Source organism: Lipotes vexillifer, unplaced genomic scaffold (assembly GCF_000442215.2).
Source record: "Lipotes vexillifer unplaced genomic scaffold, Lipotes_vexillifer_v1.1 scaffold149, whole genome shotgun sequence".
Classification (NCBI taxonomy): Eukaryota; Metazoa; Chordata; class Mammalia; order Artiodactyla; family Lipotidae; genus Lipotes; species Lipotes vexillifer.
Genome location: NW_006779962.1, coordinates 2590764 through 2609852, shown reverse-complemented (window position 1 = coordinate 2609852; position 19089 = coordinate 2590764). Strand labels below are relative to the sequence as shown.

Below are 19089 nucleotides of genomic sequence, written 5' to 3'. Positions count from 1 at the left end.
TTCACCGGAAAGAGTCTACTAAGTAAAGGAAATCATTTCAACGTTGTATTCTTAGGACTCGGTAACCACTTTTCTCTTTGAAACTAAGAATTTTGAGTGATTTATTATAAATTTATAATGACAGTTGTGAACACCAGTTGTTTTCTTTCTTTTTTTCTGGCATGCGAACAGAGTCTGTTGACTGCCTTGGTGCTTAAAATAGTTTCTAAGTGTCCTCATAATAGCATGTCACCTGTAAACAGGTTTCAAGCCAATGCAAATTAACAAATGGTGAACAGATGGACTAAGAACTGACTTTTGTCAAGAGAGAGTTAGCAACAAACACTTTTGGCTCCAGTCTTGTGGGACCATTAGAAAGTCTTTCACTTCTCGCCAAGCATCTTGCCTCAGTAGACAATCCAAGCAGAGAAGATGACAAGTTATAAGGGCCCATTAGACTTCTGAGAGCCGAAAGTTGAGATGTGCAGAACCGCCAAATCAACACATGAGAAGCATCAGACAGAAGAAGCTTCCTGCCAAATGTGAAAACTCTCTCTATCCTGCATCACTCAAAGAAACTGTCCCTGTAGTCTCTGCAAAGGATGGCAACTGTGCATGCAGCAGACAAAAAATAACTTGTTGGAGGCTGGCTGGTTATGTCCATCCCGTCCTAGAAGCAAACGTTAACTGTGAAGAAAACCTGAGAGTCACAGGAATGGTGGGCTATGGGTGTCCACTGAGAGCAGAGATCCCCAGAGCCGTCTCCTGCAATGTCCCCAGCTCCTGAATGGCCCTTCTCCTCCTCGTTCTCCGGGTCTCCCCCTCATGTCATCTCCTTGGAGAGGCCTTCTCTGACCACCCGTTTTAAGCAGTCTCCCCTCCTTACCACCCTATGCGTTCCCTTCCTAAGTACTAATCATAACCAGAAATCGTTGTATTAATTTATTAATTTGTTTAGGGGTACTTGTTTTTTGTCTTTTCCCCCCAGTTCAACCAAAAGCTTCAGGAAGATGGGACCACGTCTGTCTTGCTCATGATTGTATCCCCAGAGCCTAGGGCAGTGCGTGGCAGAGAGCAGGCATAATAAATAGTTGCTAACCAAACAGAAAATAAATGAGATCCTGTGTAAAGGCAAACAACCGAACCTCCCCTGCAAACACCCCTCTGGACTGGAAATTTTAAAATGTAGTTTGTAACTGAGGAAGTAAGCAAAAGAGGGTACAACAGGAGGGCGGGTTGGGCTGGGCAATGCGTGTAAAGACCGAGTCGAGCTTTGGGGAGTAGCGCCCCTTTCAGGGGAGTGTTCACGTGGATAGAAAAGCTACTGGCAAAGACTGGTGTGCTCCAATTTCTGGCTCCACGTCACTGACTGAGCCTCGGCCTTCACCTACTGGGGCTTCTACTAGAGAACAACCCAGCAGGTGGAATAATTGTGGCATATTCAAAGGAATACTACACAGCAACAAAAAAGAACAAGCAACCTGGATGAATCTAACAGATACTGTGTTGAGTGAAGACGGCTGATATAAAAGATTATATATTGTGTGATTCCATTTATATGAATTTCAAGAGCAGGTAAAATCAATTGTTCAAGGAAGTCAGAATAGCTGTTAAACTTAGGGAGGGAGGCGGCACTGGGAACACGAGAAGAACCCTTGTGGGGGTTCTGGAAGCGGTGGCCACGTGGCTTGATCTGGGTGGAGCTACACGGAGGTATACACATGTGAACAACCAGTGATCTGTACACTTCACAGTGTCTGCTATCTCTCCTACTGGGAAAAGGAAGAGCACATATATTCACTATTTTAAAAAAGAATAAGTGGGCCTAGCACTGATTCTAATCCCAGCTCTACCAGATTCCCTAGATGGCCTGCAGCTTATCAAAATGTGCTCCTCGGCTGTGTCATTTGTAAGATAAGGAGAACTGCCCTTATGCTCTGCCAACTCTGGGAATGTGACAAGGAAACAAAGAATAAGCTCTGAGGTATCCTGAAGTCCTAGAGTCACACACAAACCATGTAAACTATGAAGTGCATTATAACTGCTTATTTTAAGACCTATGCAAAATAGATTACCTACATGTTTGGTTTCTAATCTTAACAGATACCTTTTTAAAAGAAAGAAATGACTTTGCAAAAGCAAGTTTCCATTAGCTAAAAACAAGCACAAAGCAGACTTCACCCAGGACAAAAGTACGTTTTTCAAACCCATCACTCACTGAGGCGGTAAGACAAGAGTCGTGGGTTGAGCCTTTGGTCTACGTTTAGCAGATACTCCCATCTGGTTAGCAGAACGTTTCAACGACTGTTGATTCAGAAGGCCAGATGCCAGACCTGCATGGTACTGCAACTGCAGAGAAAAACCAAACAAAAGGGGAAGAAAAATAACATTTGGTAAAAGCTAGACAAGGGGTATTACACTATCAATACTTGATACATCTTACCGGCTCAGAACATTTTTAATAACTTCAAATACAGCTGCTAACATTTTGCTTCAAGGAATGTATTTATAAGGAGAAAATCAGACAAATAGGAAAAGAAACATGAATAAGGTGCTCATCATGGCATTACAAAATGAAAAAGAACTGGAAACAATCTAAATGCCCAACAATAACTGGGAAATTGGGTAAAATACGTAAAGAACTTTAAAACATCATTTTGTTGAATTAAAAAAAAACCAAACAGGTTACACTGTAAACAGAGAGACACTTAAAAACATGTTCTCTAAAATGTTAACAGTGTATTTCTAAATAGTAGAATTGGGATAATTTTTTACTTTATTTTTCACTGCTATTCATATATGCTTTATGTAAATGGTTTTAAAGCTTATGTCATTTTTTACAAGAGGAGCCAGTGGGCTTCCTTAAAGACAGATTAGCTCTGGGAACTCCTGCTGCCGTCATGTCTTGCTTATAATAAAAAGCATATAACTCATGGTCCACTGCAGTAAACCAGGAGCACAACAGGCTTATCATAAACAGATTCAAACATACCGCTGGGCTGCTGCTTCCCGAGGTTAAGATCCAAGTATCAATCACAAGAATAAGCACATGAATATATCTTACGACAACGTATACAAATGGATATAGGTTCACTGAACAGAACTGGTTGGAGAAGTTAATTCCACTCCGTGTACACGCAACTGGAACAATACAACTGGGGTAAGGAAGCAGTGGACTTTAAATGGGCTGAGAGCCAGCATTCTCTGCTTTGTTCACGACAAACTGCTGAGCTTCGAGGTTACTTAGGACAGATCATCTTACCTTTCTAGACTTTGATTTCTCTATTGGAAAAGAGAAATAATACTGCCTAATTCTAAAACAAACATGACTTTTCAAAAAATCTTCTTTATTGGGTTATAATTTACATAAAATAAAATGCACATATTTTAGGTGTACAGTGTGATGTTCTGACAACGTATACCTGTGACACTGCCACCCCAATCAAGATACAGAAAATCTCCATCACTGCAGAAAGTTCCCTTGCGCCCCAATGCAGTCAATCTCCCTCGCCCCCAACTCCGATCATGAGGATCTTTCAATTTAAAATACAACTTATCACTCTCACTCATCGCCAAATGAAGCTTATATCCAATTTGACATGTGACCATGACTCCCATCTTCCTTTTTAAATCCCATACTTTTGTACTTTAGATCTTAAGGGCTGTCATTCATCTCTATAACAAAATTATCCTTGAAAGGTATCCCAATTTTCAACAGATGTAAATAAAACATTCAGATGTGAAAATGCCAAGCCAAGAATTTGGACTGAGGCCATTTATAACATCCAGTATGTTTCTTCCTCCCTTCTCACATTAAGCAAGGCCTTTCATGCATTTATTTAGAATTAACTAATATACAAATAGTAATTCATTCTGAAGCTCTGAATCAATTTCTTTTCAAAATGCTCTTCCAAGGCATAGATTTCCTTTGCAGAGTCAGCTACATTACAGCTCATGGTAATGAAACTGGTGACCACCATACAGAAGGGGCCGGGGCCCTGGATGCAAAGGGTAATAACGTTCTGAAAAATAAATGGCCTCACCTAAAGCCACTGGGCTGCACACAAATACAGAGTGGAAGAAAACAAAACCAATTGAAATGATCTGCTTCTTGAAAGTGACTAAAAAAATGAAGATATCCAGTGACCCAGTAATACTGAAATGTCTGTGTTTGGAGCATCCATATTGCTTTTCAACAGGCTCTTGATTTACTTGGTCGATTTGCTGTGGGAGCCTTATGGCTGCACAATACAAGACAGAGATATATCACATTGATAATAAGAACGGAGCTCTTCTCGGGGTGGAAAGGGGGGGCATAATTTGGCTCTAACAACTCATCGCAGACCAATGAATTTTGCTCAAATTTGTTTTTCTGCTACAGATTTCTTAAATGGGAAATCGATGGAAGCAAGGGACAGTACGAGTTTGAAAGACGATGTTTCAAAATGTCAGCTACTTGGGTTTCGATCTTCCCCACCAGAATTTGCAATGAGTGCAATATGCATGGAGCTTTACGGAATTAAAGGGAAAGACAGCTTGGCAGGGGTCCCCTCCTGGCTCAAGGAATCGTCTCTCCGTTTGGCTCTCCTTCTTTTCTGTATCTTATTGGGGTCCATGCAAAGCTCAGCCACTCCAGCCCTGCTGACTCTTTTGAGTGGACGAGTCCTGCTAACCACGCAGAGCAGCATGGTGATTTTGCCCACCTGGCATCATTTTGATCATTTGCCCAAACAAACCAACCCAAAACAGCAGAAATGCACGCTAGCTGCTGTCTTTCAAAGGGCTCCTTTGAAACTTCTACCATCTTGGATGCTCTTAATGTACACCACACCCCTAAGAGCACATGAAGATGGAAGGACTTTTCTTCCCCCAAAAGGAAACCTGCCTTTGAAAGCTGACTCACAGTGATTAAGCAACATTTGCTCACCATATATACGCTTCCCAGTTTCCAGGAACACAGCTCCGACTGTCAAGATCTATAAGGAGCCCATTAAATATTTACCAAACCATCTTTATAATGGGAGAAAAGGTCAAAGTTAATAAAACTGACAGGCAGCTCCTGTCCAACTGGATTTATACATTATTTAAGCACTAAATACTCCATTCCATGAAACACAGTTTAGATCTGAAAAGACTCCTGGAAAATGTTCACTCAGACAATGGTTCTAGAACAGCAGAAGGGAGTTCAGAGCTAATCTACAAATTAACATTAAGAACATATCACTTCCCAAAATACTGCCGTAAGTTTTCAGTTACAGGCTCTGTAATATTTTCTATAAAATATATATTTCAATAAACATACATGGCTTGGGAACAACTCTATTTCAAAAGGCAACTTATCAAAGTTATAATGTGATTTTTCTATCCAAGATCATTTCTCCATTAATCAGCAAGAATAAAATGAAAGAGGGAGAGAAATAAAGCAGTCCATTCTTTTAAATGGGAGTGTTCATGCGGTCGGCTGCGGTGAGGGGGCTCTTTATTTACTGATAAGTGGCCACTCCGCAGTAGCAGCTATTTCCATGTTCTCTGGATTTTGAGAACATTTCTCTCAGTTCCTATTTTGCTATCTATTAATGTCAAACTTCTATTTTCTATGACTAACCTCGGATTTTTCTGTCAGTTCTCAACCTAAAGCCCTTTCTAATCAATTATGTCTACTAATCAGCTCTATGCCTGAGATATTTTCAACAACTCATAATGATCTGAGGGAAACACCATTTTGAATTAGGAAAACCTTGATTTACTGCACATTTCTTAAAGTAATGCTGTTTTAGTAATATTAAACACGCACAAGTGTTGAATGTTACCAACTCTAACGTACAGACTAAGAGCCTCCATAACAAGCATTCTCTTTGAAAGTGTGCTACTGAGCTCTGCTACTAACAAGAGCTGTGCGGTCTTACACATCTCACTCCCCTCTCTGCAAAACATGCGTTATGTTTTCTCCAAGGATCCACCTAGCTCTAAGGTTTGATTCCTCTAGGTTTCTAAAGAAATTACATGGGTATTTGACTTCACCACAAAGTGTTGAAGTAATGTCCCTACAATTTCATATAACAGCAAACCCTTTTCCTCTGGATAGCCTAAGTCTTTACTGCTTTTAAAAAAGTCCAAATCCAATTAGCTTTAATATGCTTCAAATCACAAGTAACAAAATGTACTGGAAGGAAATGACATGAAAGGAAATTATTTTAAAATATAGGCCTCAAATGCAAAGTTTCTGACTTAAATCTCGGGTTCAGAAAATCAGATGAGCAATGATCCCCCTGCTTAGTTCTCCAACTTGTTTCACGTCTTCCACGTTGTTCTGAATGCTCTACCTGCTCCAAAATAGATAAAGGACGTGTTCTGCAATGGACAGAAGTTTGAGAAGAAAATAGAAGGAAATTCATCATACTGATTACATTCAATATACTAATTAAGCCAGTGGTGTTCAATCAGGCCTAGTACTTAAAAGCTGTAGTGTCTCCTAGAACCTCCCAGGGGTCCACAGTACAGCATCTATCCATAAGTAACACTATCCTGCCCGTGCCATATGGCCTGAATCCCACTTTAAGAAAAGTGACATTCAAAAATCTCAAAATTTATAAGCAATATCAATGAAGGTTTGATTCTTCCTACTCTGAAAACCATCATTTCGTTTTCAAAGACTCACCAAAGGCTTCTTTAAGGGTGGGGGCAAAAGCTCAACAACAACAGCAGCAGGACTCCTCCGAACCTTAAGGCTGACACTTTATTTCTAAAAATCACTTTACACAGAATTACATATACGTTTATAAGAACACCAGGAAGACACATTGGTACTTCCAGTAACTAAACCCTTTGGATGAAGAATGAGCTAGAAGTAAGTCATGATAAATTCTGGCTGGCTTAGAGCAGGGCCACAGGAGGGGAAGAAGAGATCAAGGCTGGGGAGCCCCTGGGCCTCCTCCAGTCCCCCTCGGGCAGCTCCCTTCTCCCAGCAGAGCTCCTCTCTGTCACTGGGATTTGGCAGCAGGTAAAGTAGCCTGGTGTTCTTCCTTGGTCCAGGAGTGAAGCTGGCCACGAGGGAGACATATCTGGAGGACAGCCTTGTTATTGATTAGCCTGCATTCTCTGCAACCTGCAGGGTAGCACATGACGTACAGGTGATGCTAATGAATTTGTCAGCTCTTAAGTGGACTGGCAGATTGGTGAAACTGCCCTGGCCTGGCCTGGCCTGTCACTGGAGCCAGTCTGGAGAACAGAATGACTCCATCAGACAGTCCTCTTAAGGCTGGTCTCTTACAAAAGCAAACACACAGCTTTGAAGGAATCCTTTCTCCCTCATACTCTAGTTGCTAAAAAAGCGGGCATGTCTGAACCTCTCCACAGGCTTGAGCTCAGGAAAAGGCATCCACGGGGACTGCACTCGGATTACTTCAAATCATAGAATTCTCATGTCAGAGAGGAGTCTTAGTGAAGCCTCCCCTCCCCCCACCCCACCCCCACTTTACGGGAGAGGAGACTCTGACCTTAAAGAGGCCACACATATCACAAGAGGGAAAAAGGCCATTCAAGGTTCACCTTACGTATCTTTTTCCTGTGGTTTTAAGTGATCTTTCTAACCGGAGGACCTGGCATGTGTCACCTCTGCTTCGGCAATGACACACAGGTCTTCTCCTCGGGCAGGCGGGAACTAGCACTAAGGGAGCAGGAGCGGGGCGTCACTGGCGTTCGCTGGCTCTTGTCTGCTCTGTTCGCTCTGACCTCTTGCAGGCGCTGAGATGTCACATGTTTTTCCCTCCTACTGACTCCAGTCATGTCTAAGGTGGGGAGTTTGGGGAAGTTCTAAATGCTATCATTTTAAGGTTTTAGTATCATCCGGCATCAAAAACTTTGGCGAGGGCTTCCCTGGTGGCGCAGTGGTTGGGGGTCCGCCTGCCGATGCAACGGACACGGTTTCGTGCCCCGGTCCGGGAAGATCCCACATGCCGTGGAGCGGCTGGGCCCGTGAGCCGTGGCCGCTGAGCCTGTGTGTCCGGAGCCTGTGCTCCGCAATGGGAGAGGCCACAACAGTGAGAGGCCCACGTACCGCAAAAAAAAAAAAAAACTGGCGAAAAGAAACCAAGAAACCATAGAAACCTCAATATTGTCAGGAAACTTAAATTCTAGACTCAGCAGTAACACATCTGACCTTCCTAGCAGCCCTGATATCGTCTGATGGGGCAACCGTGCTGGTGCTTCATGGGTTTTCATAAATTATCTTATTGTCCAGGAGGATCCACATGTATATTATCTGTTTTTACTTAGGGATCATCTTTGAGAATTTGTGTAATACATCATGGTAGTAAGAGGCAAGGGCACTATCCACGTAGGACCACTTCCCCTGCACGTCACTGACCATAACAACCAGAGCTGGTTGGCATAAGTGTGCTGACAATCTTTCCGAGATGCAAGAGTGCACACCAAGCTCACGGCCCCAATCTAGGGACATCTGACACCGGGATCAGTTCATGCCACAAACACCTGGATCAAGCCACACGCCATGAAGCTGGCATGTGTGTATGTGGCGTTGGGAGGGTGGGGGAGGCTAAGGTGAGATTTTCATACAGTCATATTTCTCCTAAACCATTAAGCTTTCAACTAAAACCAATATTTGTGCAAAACTAGGAACACTTCGTCACCACTTCGAGTTGCAAAAACCTTTGCCCCTCATTATTAAAATGTGTTTTGTTTCCAGCTAATGAGAAAGAACCATGTATTACAATAAAGCTCTGTGTCTTCTTTGGAACATAATTCTAAGGAAAGAAAGAAGCAAGGTTGCCTGGTATTATCTGTGCCAAGGAAAACAGCTACAGAAAAATACCATAAATGTAATTTTTTTGCTCAGGTTTTTATCTAGATATCAGATAATGATATTAGCTTCTTTTCTCATTTTATCTCCTACTGCTTCTTTCATACAGCCAATATGAAAAGGAAAGAAAGAAAGAAAGAAAAAACAACCTTAGATTTGAGCTTTTATGGGTAAATGATTTTTTTTTACTTGGGCAAAACAGCATCAATAAACCATAAGGAAGCCTCCAATTTATTTGCCTATTTGTTCTCTACTGGGAAGCTGGGTTTCAGGCCTTTCAATTACCATGAAAGCAGGACACCAAGTCAGGGCTGTGCTTCTGCTCAACTATGGCATCATTTCCATGCTAAACGCCATTTGGGTTTCTTTTTTCCTACATGTTGAGTCCTCAAATGTCCAAACTTCAAAACTGTCAAAGAAGTGAATAGAGAGCATGGATAGCAATCTTTTTCTTTCTTAAATATCTGCAATGTTTAGAGTTGTTTAGAATTGTTCCTCTGGAGTGTTCCAAAACTCACAGCTTTATTAATAGGCCTTTCTCCACAACTGCCCCTGTTTACACTACAGCTGCATGCGTGTTATCATACTTCAAGGATGTCAATCAGCTGGAAGAGTTATATCACCTCATATATCTAAACAGATCCAACAAAAAGCAAACTGTGAATGTGGCTAAAAATGGAGGAAACAGCCATTGTAGGGACGGACTATTTGTAGAGGCAGAGAGAAAGCAGACAAAAGAAAGCGAAACAGAGACCCTAACAGACAGACAAGGGTACACAAAAACTGGTGTTTCCCCATCTCCTGTTAACCACCTTGCCTTTCATACCAGGCTTCCAACCGGTTTACCCCAAGTGGTCCTGGAGAGCAATGCACAGGCTCATAAAAATCATGTTGGGGGGCCACTGAAGAAGGGGAAGGCGGGTTATGCAAATAGGATCAAGGCGGAACCTGACGACGCACTAATGAGAGCGTTCTAACAGGCTAGTAAACGACGGCGACAATGAGAACACGTCCTCTCAAGAGGGACAACATGGGGGCAATCCTGCTCACCTGCATTCGTATTAGAGGAAGCAGTCCATGCCAGATGGGCCATCATGTCCTTGTCTCCAACGAAGCCTGAACCACCCCAGAATAATTATCCATTTACACACTATACTATATCCAACAAAGACAAAATGTGGCCTTGACCTTTCTCTATCACTGACCAAAGACAGAAGTAGCAGGGAAGAATGACACGCCCCAGAATTAGCTTTATATTTCCACCAGAAATGCCAAATACTAGTTTTCTATTGCATACCTAGGGCCTGGATCAAAAGTCTAAAATGGAAGGCTAGAATTATGTCTAAGGTGCCTTCTAACACCGAAATTCTATAATGCTGTATTTCTCTATGAACATGCAGTCTAAACTTGCATTGGTGAAATTTAAATATATTTTTGAAACAAACATTTTATCAGTCACCAGAAGTCTCTACTTAAAGCAGTTAAAGAAGGGAAAGGGCTCTTTGGGATGTCTGATGCTTGGTTGTTAGTTGAAATCTAGTGCAGTGCTAGAGGTCTAGCGAGTAACAAATGTTTGTTGACACACACTACTTTGTTATTCTTCCCAAACATTCATAGGTGAGGCCTGGAGGAAGAACTGAATATTCCCATATAATAGGTGTGTCCCTGGATATTTCCTTCTTTCTCTTCCTCCCAAAGAAAACAGAGGTTTTTCAACTGAGAAATGAGTAAAATGACAACCACTGGACACTTCCATATCTCAATTCTAGACACTGAATTCTAAGCATTAGTCATTTGCCGACTTATCACTGAAGAGATTTCAGTCGAGAAACCAGTAAACATGATTTTTAAAAAATTACCAATCTGACCAATTTAAAATTATGATTAGATTATTATAAACTTCTTTTATGGGTAGTAAAAATGATTCCTATGTGCTCATGGTCAGTCAGTTTAGATATAGTTGGACAGTTTAACTCTCCCTTCTTCTAATGTCATGAAATGCTGAGTTCTACTTTAAGCATCATTTTCATTACCATCAAAAGCAGCCCCCGTCGGCTTCTTCTGCTTCCTTCCATAAACATCATAAACATCGTCAGCTGGGAGCCAGCTGGCTCCAAATCAGGGATCTGATCAGTCTCAGCCCCAGCCCTCGCTTACTCAGGAAACGAAGCAAGGAGGCGGGGAAGAGGGAAAGGTAGCGCAGAGAAAACTCAGAAGGAAGAAAAATGGGAAACAGTCACGCGATCATGACTTTAAAAGATAACGTAACTATGATGTCAGACAAGCTGAAATAACAGGAGTGGAAGCAAAAGGCCAGCAGCTCAGGTCAGAGGCCTGTGAGAGCAGGAATCAGGAAATAGAAGAAAACATTCAGGAAGACACTTTTTTTACTGATCATTTTTAACAACTGCCTTTTCCCTTCGGGAATAGGAGGAATAAGGCCTGGTGGCTTGGGGGCAGTAAGTCCAAGGAGGCAAGTGCTTTCCTTTGTGCTTTGGCAGCAAAGGCTGCAACTCCAGAGGCAGTGTGGTCCCTGGGTACCAGGAGGACGAGCTTTGTAGTCAGACAGCCCCGAGTTCAAACCTCAGCTCAAGTACGAGTTATTCTGGGCATTTCTGGGTGTTTCCTATTCCCTCTGAGCCTGTTTCTCCAACAGCCCAATATGGGGGAAAAAAAAAAAATATTTCTCTCGCAAGGACAAAGCTGTTCTCTTGTTGACTGACCACACTCCCTAAGGCAGACTTCAAAAGTGCCTTTTCCTTATCTCACAACAACCCCATGGAGAGAGGTATCGCAGTCTCCTTTTACAGATGAAGAAACGGAAGGTCAGTCATAGAAATTAAGTGATATGGTACGTGCAGAAGATGTAAGCCCAGGGCCCAGCACCCCGGGAACAGACAGAGTTGGTCTTGTGATTATCAGAAGTCACTATGCCCCAAAATTCGCCTCTTCCAACAATGCCGAGAATGACCGAATTTTCACAAAACTGATTAAGGGTATATCACCTTTTAATCAAATACTGTCATCCTAAACATGTCAGATAATAAACTGGTAAGTATAATGGAAAAAAGGAAAAAGTACGCCCCCATCCCCGCTGTTCTGAATGAGTTAGGTATGCAGAGAAGGAGCCCCAACTTGGTTCCTCTTGTACAAATGAGGAAAAGGATCCATCATGCTGGTGATGCCTCACAGCCAACTCTGTATAAAAGTCTCCATAAAACCCAGGACAACTGTATGGGGCCTAGGGAAACGCTGTAAGCACTCAACACGAAAGGTGACCCAGAGGATCAGCTAGGAAGCTCCTTCTAGCACACCGTGGAGAGTGGTTCTTAAAGCTACGAACCACCTAAATGCCCAGAAACTTGGCTCAACCTTGATGCATTAAACAAGCAAGTTACAGAGTATTTCTTAGGCAGCTAACAAAGTATTCAGCACTGGAAGATCAAAGTCTCTCTCTAGACTGCCAGAGTACAGTCTTCCCTAGGTATCCATGGGGGACTGGTTCCAGAACCTGCCACGGATACCAGACTCCGCAGATGCTTAAGTCCCTTATATATACGGTGCAGTATTTGCACACATCCTCCCGTACACTTTAAGCCATCTCTAGATTACTTATAATACCTAATACAATGTAAATGCTATGTAAATAAAAACAATGTAGATGCTATGTGAATAGTTGCCAGTGAGTGGTAAATTCAACTTTTGCTTTTTGGAGCTTTCTGGAATTCTCTTCCCAAATATTTTTGCTCTGCGGTTGGTTGAATCTGAGGATGCGGAACCCACGGATACAAAGAGCCGGCTGTACTTGTTTCCTTCCTTATCGGACTGTTGAAGGTTTTTTGTTGGTTTAAGTTCTGACTGTGAATGTCTGCACAGGATAGAATGGGTATGTTTTCTGTTTAAAATGAACAACAGGTCAGTGTGAAATTTCTACTGATCAACAGGACTGAGGTACGACTTCTACTGATTTTAATCTAATTAAGAGTGTACGTATGTAGTCAACTATGTGGATATAAACCATGAGCCCTCTACTTAACCACCCGTGAGCTTGGGTGAGTTGTTCAACTTTCCAGAGCCTCAGTTCTCTTCTATTACTGGAGATAATACTGCTACTCAATACCACTTGATTACCCTAGAAACGATCTGGGGTTTCACGGAGCAAAACCACAGTCAGCTTCTTGGAGTCAGTGAGAATTAAGTACATGAAAGCACTGAGCAAAGTGGCTGGCACAAAATACACACTCAAGAAATGTTAACTATGACTATTATTACTCAGCTGAAGCTGTTGCGCCATTAACAATTAGACTGAGTGTGAGGGGTGACTAAGCCAGTAACCGGAAGGCCTTGCCTCTGATGAAAAAACCTTAGAGGAGATGGACCAGTGAAAAACAGGCCTGTTTCTGGGTGGATCTGGGTGAGGGGAGTACACAGAGTTTGGCAGGACCATAAGAGAGTTGAGCCCCTGACACAAAAAGGGCTGCTCTGATGTGCAAGTTACTTACTTCTATGATGCTTGGCAGCCCTACTCAAACCCCAAATTGTGCTGTAGAGGACAAGTCAAGCATACAAAATGGGGACAGCAGGAGGCAGCTGCGAATGTCCAAGAAGGAACAGTGACAACACGTCTATCACCAGCCACATCCATCCAGAGGTGAGAAGCAGCCTCCTTTTGGACCAGAGAAGGGAAAATAGCAGGCAACTGGTGCCACAGCCGATGCTTCCTTTTGTTACACAACACACTCAAATAAATACACTGCCTTTCCCCTTAAGTGCCTGGCAGGCAGGAACTGGGAAGAGCTGAAGCTTGTTCAAGCCAGCCCAGAAGTCTTTCTGAAGCCCCTTTTACAGGGCTGCTGACCATAGAGAATGGTTTTCTGTGCATCTGTCCTTGCCAGACTGTCTCGTACCATTTGACGAGCCCCACAGGCCTAGCAGAGGGCTCTACATGGATGTTCAATAAATGTTTGCTGGGAATGGGATGGCTTCACGGATGCAGAGCACAGTGCTAGACATGGATGGATATGAAAAGAAATGTTCTCTACTTTTAGAGGGTGAAGATCTGCCTAGAATGCATGCTCCGTAAGAGCAGCTAAGAGCACCACAGAGCTCCTTAGTCTTCATTGCTAAGTCCCCTTGTCTAGAACAATGCTCCGCATAACAGTAATGATGACACGAGCCAATGTGTATATAGGACTCACTGTGAACTAGGTGTTATTCTAATTCATTTAATTCAATCAAACTATACAACCATCCTATGAGGTAGGTACTATTATCTGTATTTTACAGATGAGTAAATTGAGCCACAGATGGTAAGTGGCCTGCCCAAGGTCATGGGGCCCAGTAAGTGGCAGGGTCAGGCTTGGAATCTGGACAGCCTGGCCCCAAATTCCCTGCTCTGTAACCACTACACTCCACGGCTTCTCCAGAACTTGGCATGTTCTCAGTAAGGATTTTTAATTTTATCTTTATTTCCTTTTTGCTTTTTTTTTAAACAAACCCTTGTGTCGAAGTATTTTTTAAAATAAATGAATACATGAATACATAACTAGCAGGGGACAGCTAGGGGAGATATGAACTAAATGACAGAGTACAGTGGGAATCTGGACTCTGAATCACCTTCTTGCGTAAGGTCCCTACAAAGTGGGAGGATGATGGGGCTCTACCGCCTCCCCTTCCTTCCCTTTCCTCATCTGTAAAATAGAGATTATTATCTATCTATTATAGATAGATACTGCATAGGGTGGTTGCATAGTTTGATTGAATTAAATGAATTAGAATAACACCTAGTTCACAATGAGTCCTATATACACATTGGCTCATGTTATTATTATTGTTATGTGGAGCATTGTTCTAGACAAGGGGAAAAGGCCCAGCTCAGCCTTTTCAGGGTGCAACCAGCAGTCACACCCAGTTAATAAGGGTTTGCTGTGAGGCTCCCTGGGAAGTAGAGAGAGCAGATGTGTCCCCAAGCAGGCCCCTTAGGAAACGGGAGCAAGCTTGTGCCATTCGGCCAACCGCTGCCCAGCTCACGGCCCGCTCTGACTGCCGGCACTCACCGCCTCTTCCAACTCCCTGCAACCAGCTGCTCTTGACTCGCCCTGTTCTCTTCCAGGCCTCCGCCTGCTGCCATGTGAGTGGGCAAATTCGCACACACCACCTTTTCACCCAGTTAGTGCCTTCTCACACCTGAGAAGCAAAGGATGGACCAGAAGCTGGCATTACAGAGCCACAATTTTTTTTTTTTTTGCAATATAAAAACGTGTAAAAAGTTTTGAAAGTCAAAAGCTTTCTCATCGATACAGGAGCCAAAACTCCTGTGGCAGCAAAAACGGACATGAACTGATGTGAGTCTATTTAAATCCTAATTTATCTCACGTAGTGTGAACAGTCAAACGTTTTGCTACACAATATTTGATTACAGGGTACTGCTCCAGACCCTGAATGGAGACATTCGTAGTATATGAACCACACTACCTTTCAATAATCCAAAATATTCAAAATCCAAAACACAGTCAGACCGGAAAGCTCTGGATAAAGAGCTGTGAAGCCGAGGCAGGTAGTGGCGAGCGGGCCGGGCAGCACGCGTGACTTCTTGTCACGCGGGTCTCAACCCGAACTTCACCTTCGCAGAGAGCCTCTTCTGGCCACCGCCGGATGCAAAGGCGCCTCTGGGTACTCTCCATCACACCACGGCAGTAAACCCACACAGGTATTTTATACGCATTGTTTGTTTCTTTGTTTAGTGTTTACATCCCCCGCTCTACCCCACCCCCAACACATACACTAGAATAAAAGCTCCACTGAAACCCAGACTCTGGCTCTCTTCATCACCACTGCAGCTCCGACACTCAGAACAGTGTCTGGCACACAGTTGTAGCTCAATAAGTGCCTGACGAACGAATAAATAAGAAAACACTCAGAAAAGGCACGGAGGCATCGCAGGAACGGTGCACAGCCAGACCCACACACCCTGCCTACACAAATTAAAAATCCATATACTCCCAAGCAGTATGGATTTTTTCACACCCTCTGTGGACTTTACTTGGTAGACAGTCGGGGGAGGGGCGCCACTGAGGATATTAGGCAGGGGAGTGGTACAATCAAAGGGTACTGTAGCCTCATTCTTCAAAACAGCCCGAGATCCTCTGCCATCAGAATCACCTATAGAGTGCCCACCAAAAATGCAGATTCCAGGGCCCCACTTAAATCTGCTGGATCAGACTTTCTACCAGGGAGCCCAGGAATGAACACTGTAAGAAGCAACCCAGGCAGCTCTCAGACACACTAAAACCTGAATCCATTCATAGTATAACCTCAAAAACATTTGTTGACTCACTGATTGAAGAAGTCAGCCTCTAGCTGGAACCCACCAAGAACACGCTACACATGGAAACCTCAGACACGTCACAATTAGCTAACCTAAGGACACAACACTAGTTGGCCCACCACGTGGATTCAGGGTTTTAAACATGGATGCAATATGCTTCCAGCGTTGAGAAGCTTCCATCTTTCCAACTCCTATTAAAAAAAAAAATCTGTTTCATGCATATATTGTTGAAGACTGGTGGAGACAGCAGGATAGGGTCGCACAGTAGAGACTGAAAGAGCTTTTAGAATTCTGAGGCCCTACTCCAGCTCTAACCTACACTTGATTAAGCAAATACAAAACCCGCATTGCAAGAGTCTTCAAATAGTTAAATTTTCAATCTTTATAAAAAAGAAAACCCATCAGATTTGATTGATAAGTGTACTTTTTAAAACTAAGAGTAAAAAAGTGAAGATTGGCAACATTTTTTGCCACATAATTTGCTTTCTTTGCCTTTTTCCACAGCACTGCACATAAATCAAAGAGATGCTAAAGAGGTCCATACATCACCAACTGGCATTTCAACACTATTTACCAAGTCTTTAACAGACGCAGGTCAGAGTATGGAAAACCATGACCAAGGAGGCTGAAATTAAAGGGAGAAAATTAACTCAAACACTGACAGAGAGTTAATTAAGTTTACAAGTAACTTTCCAATGAGCAAGTTATGATATTTAATAAGAACAGCCTCCATGAAGCAGGGTTACAAACTATGCAGGGGGGCGGGAGGGGGGGGGGGGAGGAAGACAAGCCAACAGAATTTTCCAAACAAGAACGTATATTTGAACAAGCTGCCTTTCTATGATTAAGCACAGAAATCTGGAAACAAGGCAGGGGAAATGATGTTTTAATAAGGTATGAGACAGGCTTGTGAGCTGCATTCTGCATTACCCTTGCAAAAACAGTGGGGGAGGGGTGTCCAAAAGTTGTAGATCAAAGAATACAGGCTACTATGTGTGTGCTAAAGGTGGCACAGAGGTCAAGAAAGGTGGATTTAAATGGGCTCGACTTCCCATACAGAAAATGCAAAGATCCCTCAAAGGCAGCATGCTGAAATGGGTGGCTTATGTCCTCATTTTCAAGGACAGGAAGAGATGTACAAGGCTTTACTTGTCTGCCTCCATCAGCTCAGCTTTACCATAACAAAATACTGGGAGGCTCAATCACAGACACTTATTTCTCATACTTCTGGAGGCTGGGAAGTCCAAGATCCAGGTGCCAGCAGACTTGGCTCTCAGTGAGGGCCTTCTTTCTAGCCTGCACAAGGCCACCATCTCACCATGTGCTCACGTGACCTGTTCTTTGTGTGCTCACAGAGAGAAAGTGCTCTGGTCCCTCTGCCTCTTCTAATAAGGATATCTAATCCCATTATGGGGGCCCTACTCTCATGACCTCATCTAATTTAATCACCTTAAAGGCCCCACCCCCTAATACAATCACACTGAGGTAACATTAGGGCTTCAACATATGACATTTGCCCGGGGCGGGGGCGGGGATATAAACATTCAGTGCATAAGATGGTCCATCTGTTCAAGATGGCACAGGCCTGGTGAGTGCCTGGCCAGGTGCTCCACCATTATTCCAAGAAGCAGGGCTGTGTGCACTGGCAGCAGAGCCATGCTTAGTCTTGGGGACAGCATCCCTCCTCCCCCCTCACTAGAGCGCTGCTGGCCTTCCCCTGTCCCTGCACAAGGGTAGCGGCTCTAATTTTAATGGAGTCACTGCTTCTTTGAAAAGTTCAGCTTTTAACACTGCAATCACCCCCCACGTACTCTTGCCCTCAACTATCACTCTGGAAAAGCTAACTGCTGATAGCCAAAGTAAGAAGAAAGCTCCACTGAGAAAGAGGTTTTAAAACAGCTCGTAGGTAAAAGAGGGGGGAAGGTCAGTCTTTTCTTCTCAAGAATTCAGTGTTTTATCATCTCTCTCTGCTGCTACATAATGAAATATTAGCATCAGACAGATCCTCTTAGAAGGCATACTAGGGAACCAGAGACATGTTACTCTATTGCAAATCAGCCAGGTGCAAGTGTCTGCACAAATTTCTTAGAGTCGTGCAATGAAAAAGAGACCTTTCATGGAAAATATGAGCCCATTACATCAAAATGTGCTTTTTAAAATACTCAGATGTTGGAAACCTATGTGTAATAGAAGGCAAAATGTATCCAAAACAGGAGCCAGAGGTCTTCCTGTTGCACATGGTAGAATGAACAGTCATGTTCACTATACTCCCTCCCCAAACCACAAAAACAACAGCAAACAAATAAACAGGGGGCGTTAAGTCCCAAGGATAAAGAGAATAGGAGAGGAGATGACAACAGAAAAGAGGTCAACTAAACCGTAGAACATAGAAAGCACACGGGCCAGCACTACCTCAGCAGAGAGCAGCACTTGAAACCTGCCCTGGCTGGCGGGAGGTGGGAGGGAGAGGGGGACAGGGTTAGGGAGGTTGGGAGGGTAGAATGAGTCAATAAAGAGCAAAGTGAACTGGACTGTAGAATTTCCAAAGACTAAGGAAGTGCAGGCACCCAGTACGGTGGAAGGCCAGTGGCGGGGGGATAAAAACAAGGAGTATCAGTTAAGTCTTTTGTAAACATAGATCCCTACTCCCATCAGAAGCCAGGAGAGGCTGACCTAGAGAGTCTCAGAGACAACTGAGAACAGGGGGACAAGTCTGCACTCTGAATGGCGAGACAGCCTCCCACCCCCAGCCTTCACAACAATCATGGTTCACTATATGGCTTGGCTGTGAACAACACCTCATAGTCATGATAGTATAAAAACTGAGTATCGGGGCTTCCCTGATGGCGCAGTGGTTGAGAGTCCGCCTGCCGATGCGGGGGACGCGGGTTCATGCCCTGGTCCGGGAAGATCCCACACGCCGTGGAGCGGCTGGGCCCGTGAGCCATGGCCGCTGAGCTTGCGC

General features: G+C 43.5%; 1 protein-coding gene across 2 annotated transcripts in view; it reads right to left on the bottom strand.

Annotated features, from left to right (window-relative positions):
• The window catches only part of MED27 (mediator complex subunit 27), a 211311-nt gene that overhangs the window by 141932 nt on the left and 50290 nt on the right, over nucleotides 1-19089 (bottom strand). For both annotated transcript variants that reach the window (XM_007453114.1, XM_007453115.1), the window contains exon 3: nucleotides 2198-2328. In XM_007453114.1, the coding sequence (XP_007453176.1) occupies nucleotides 2198-2328 (131 nt within the window). The remainder of the gene's footprint in view (nucleotides 1-2197; nucleotides 2329-19089) is intronic.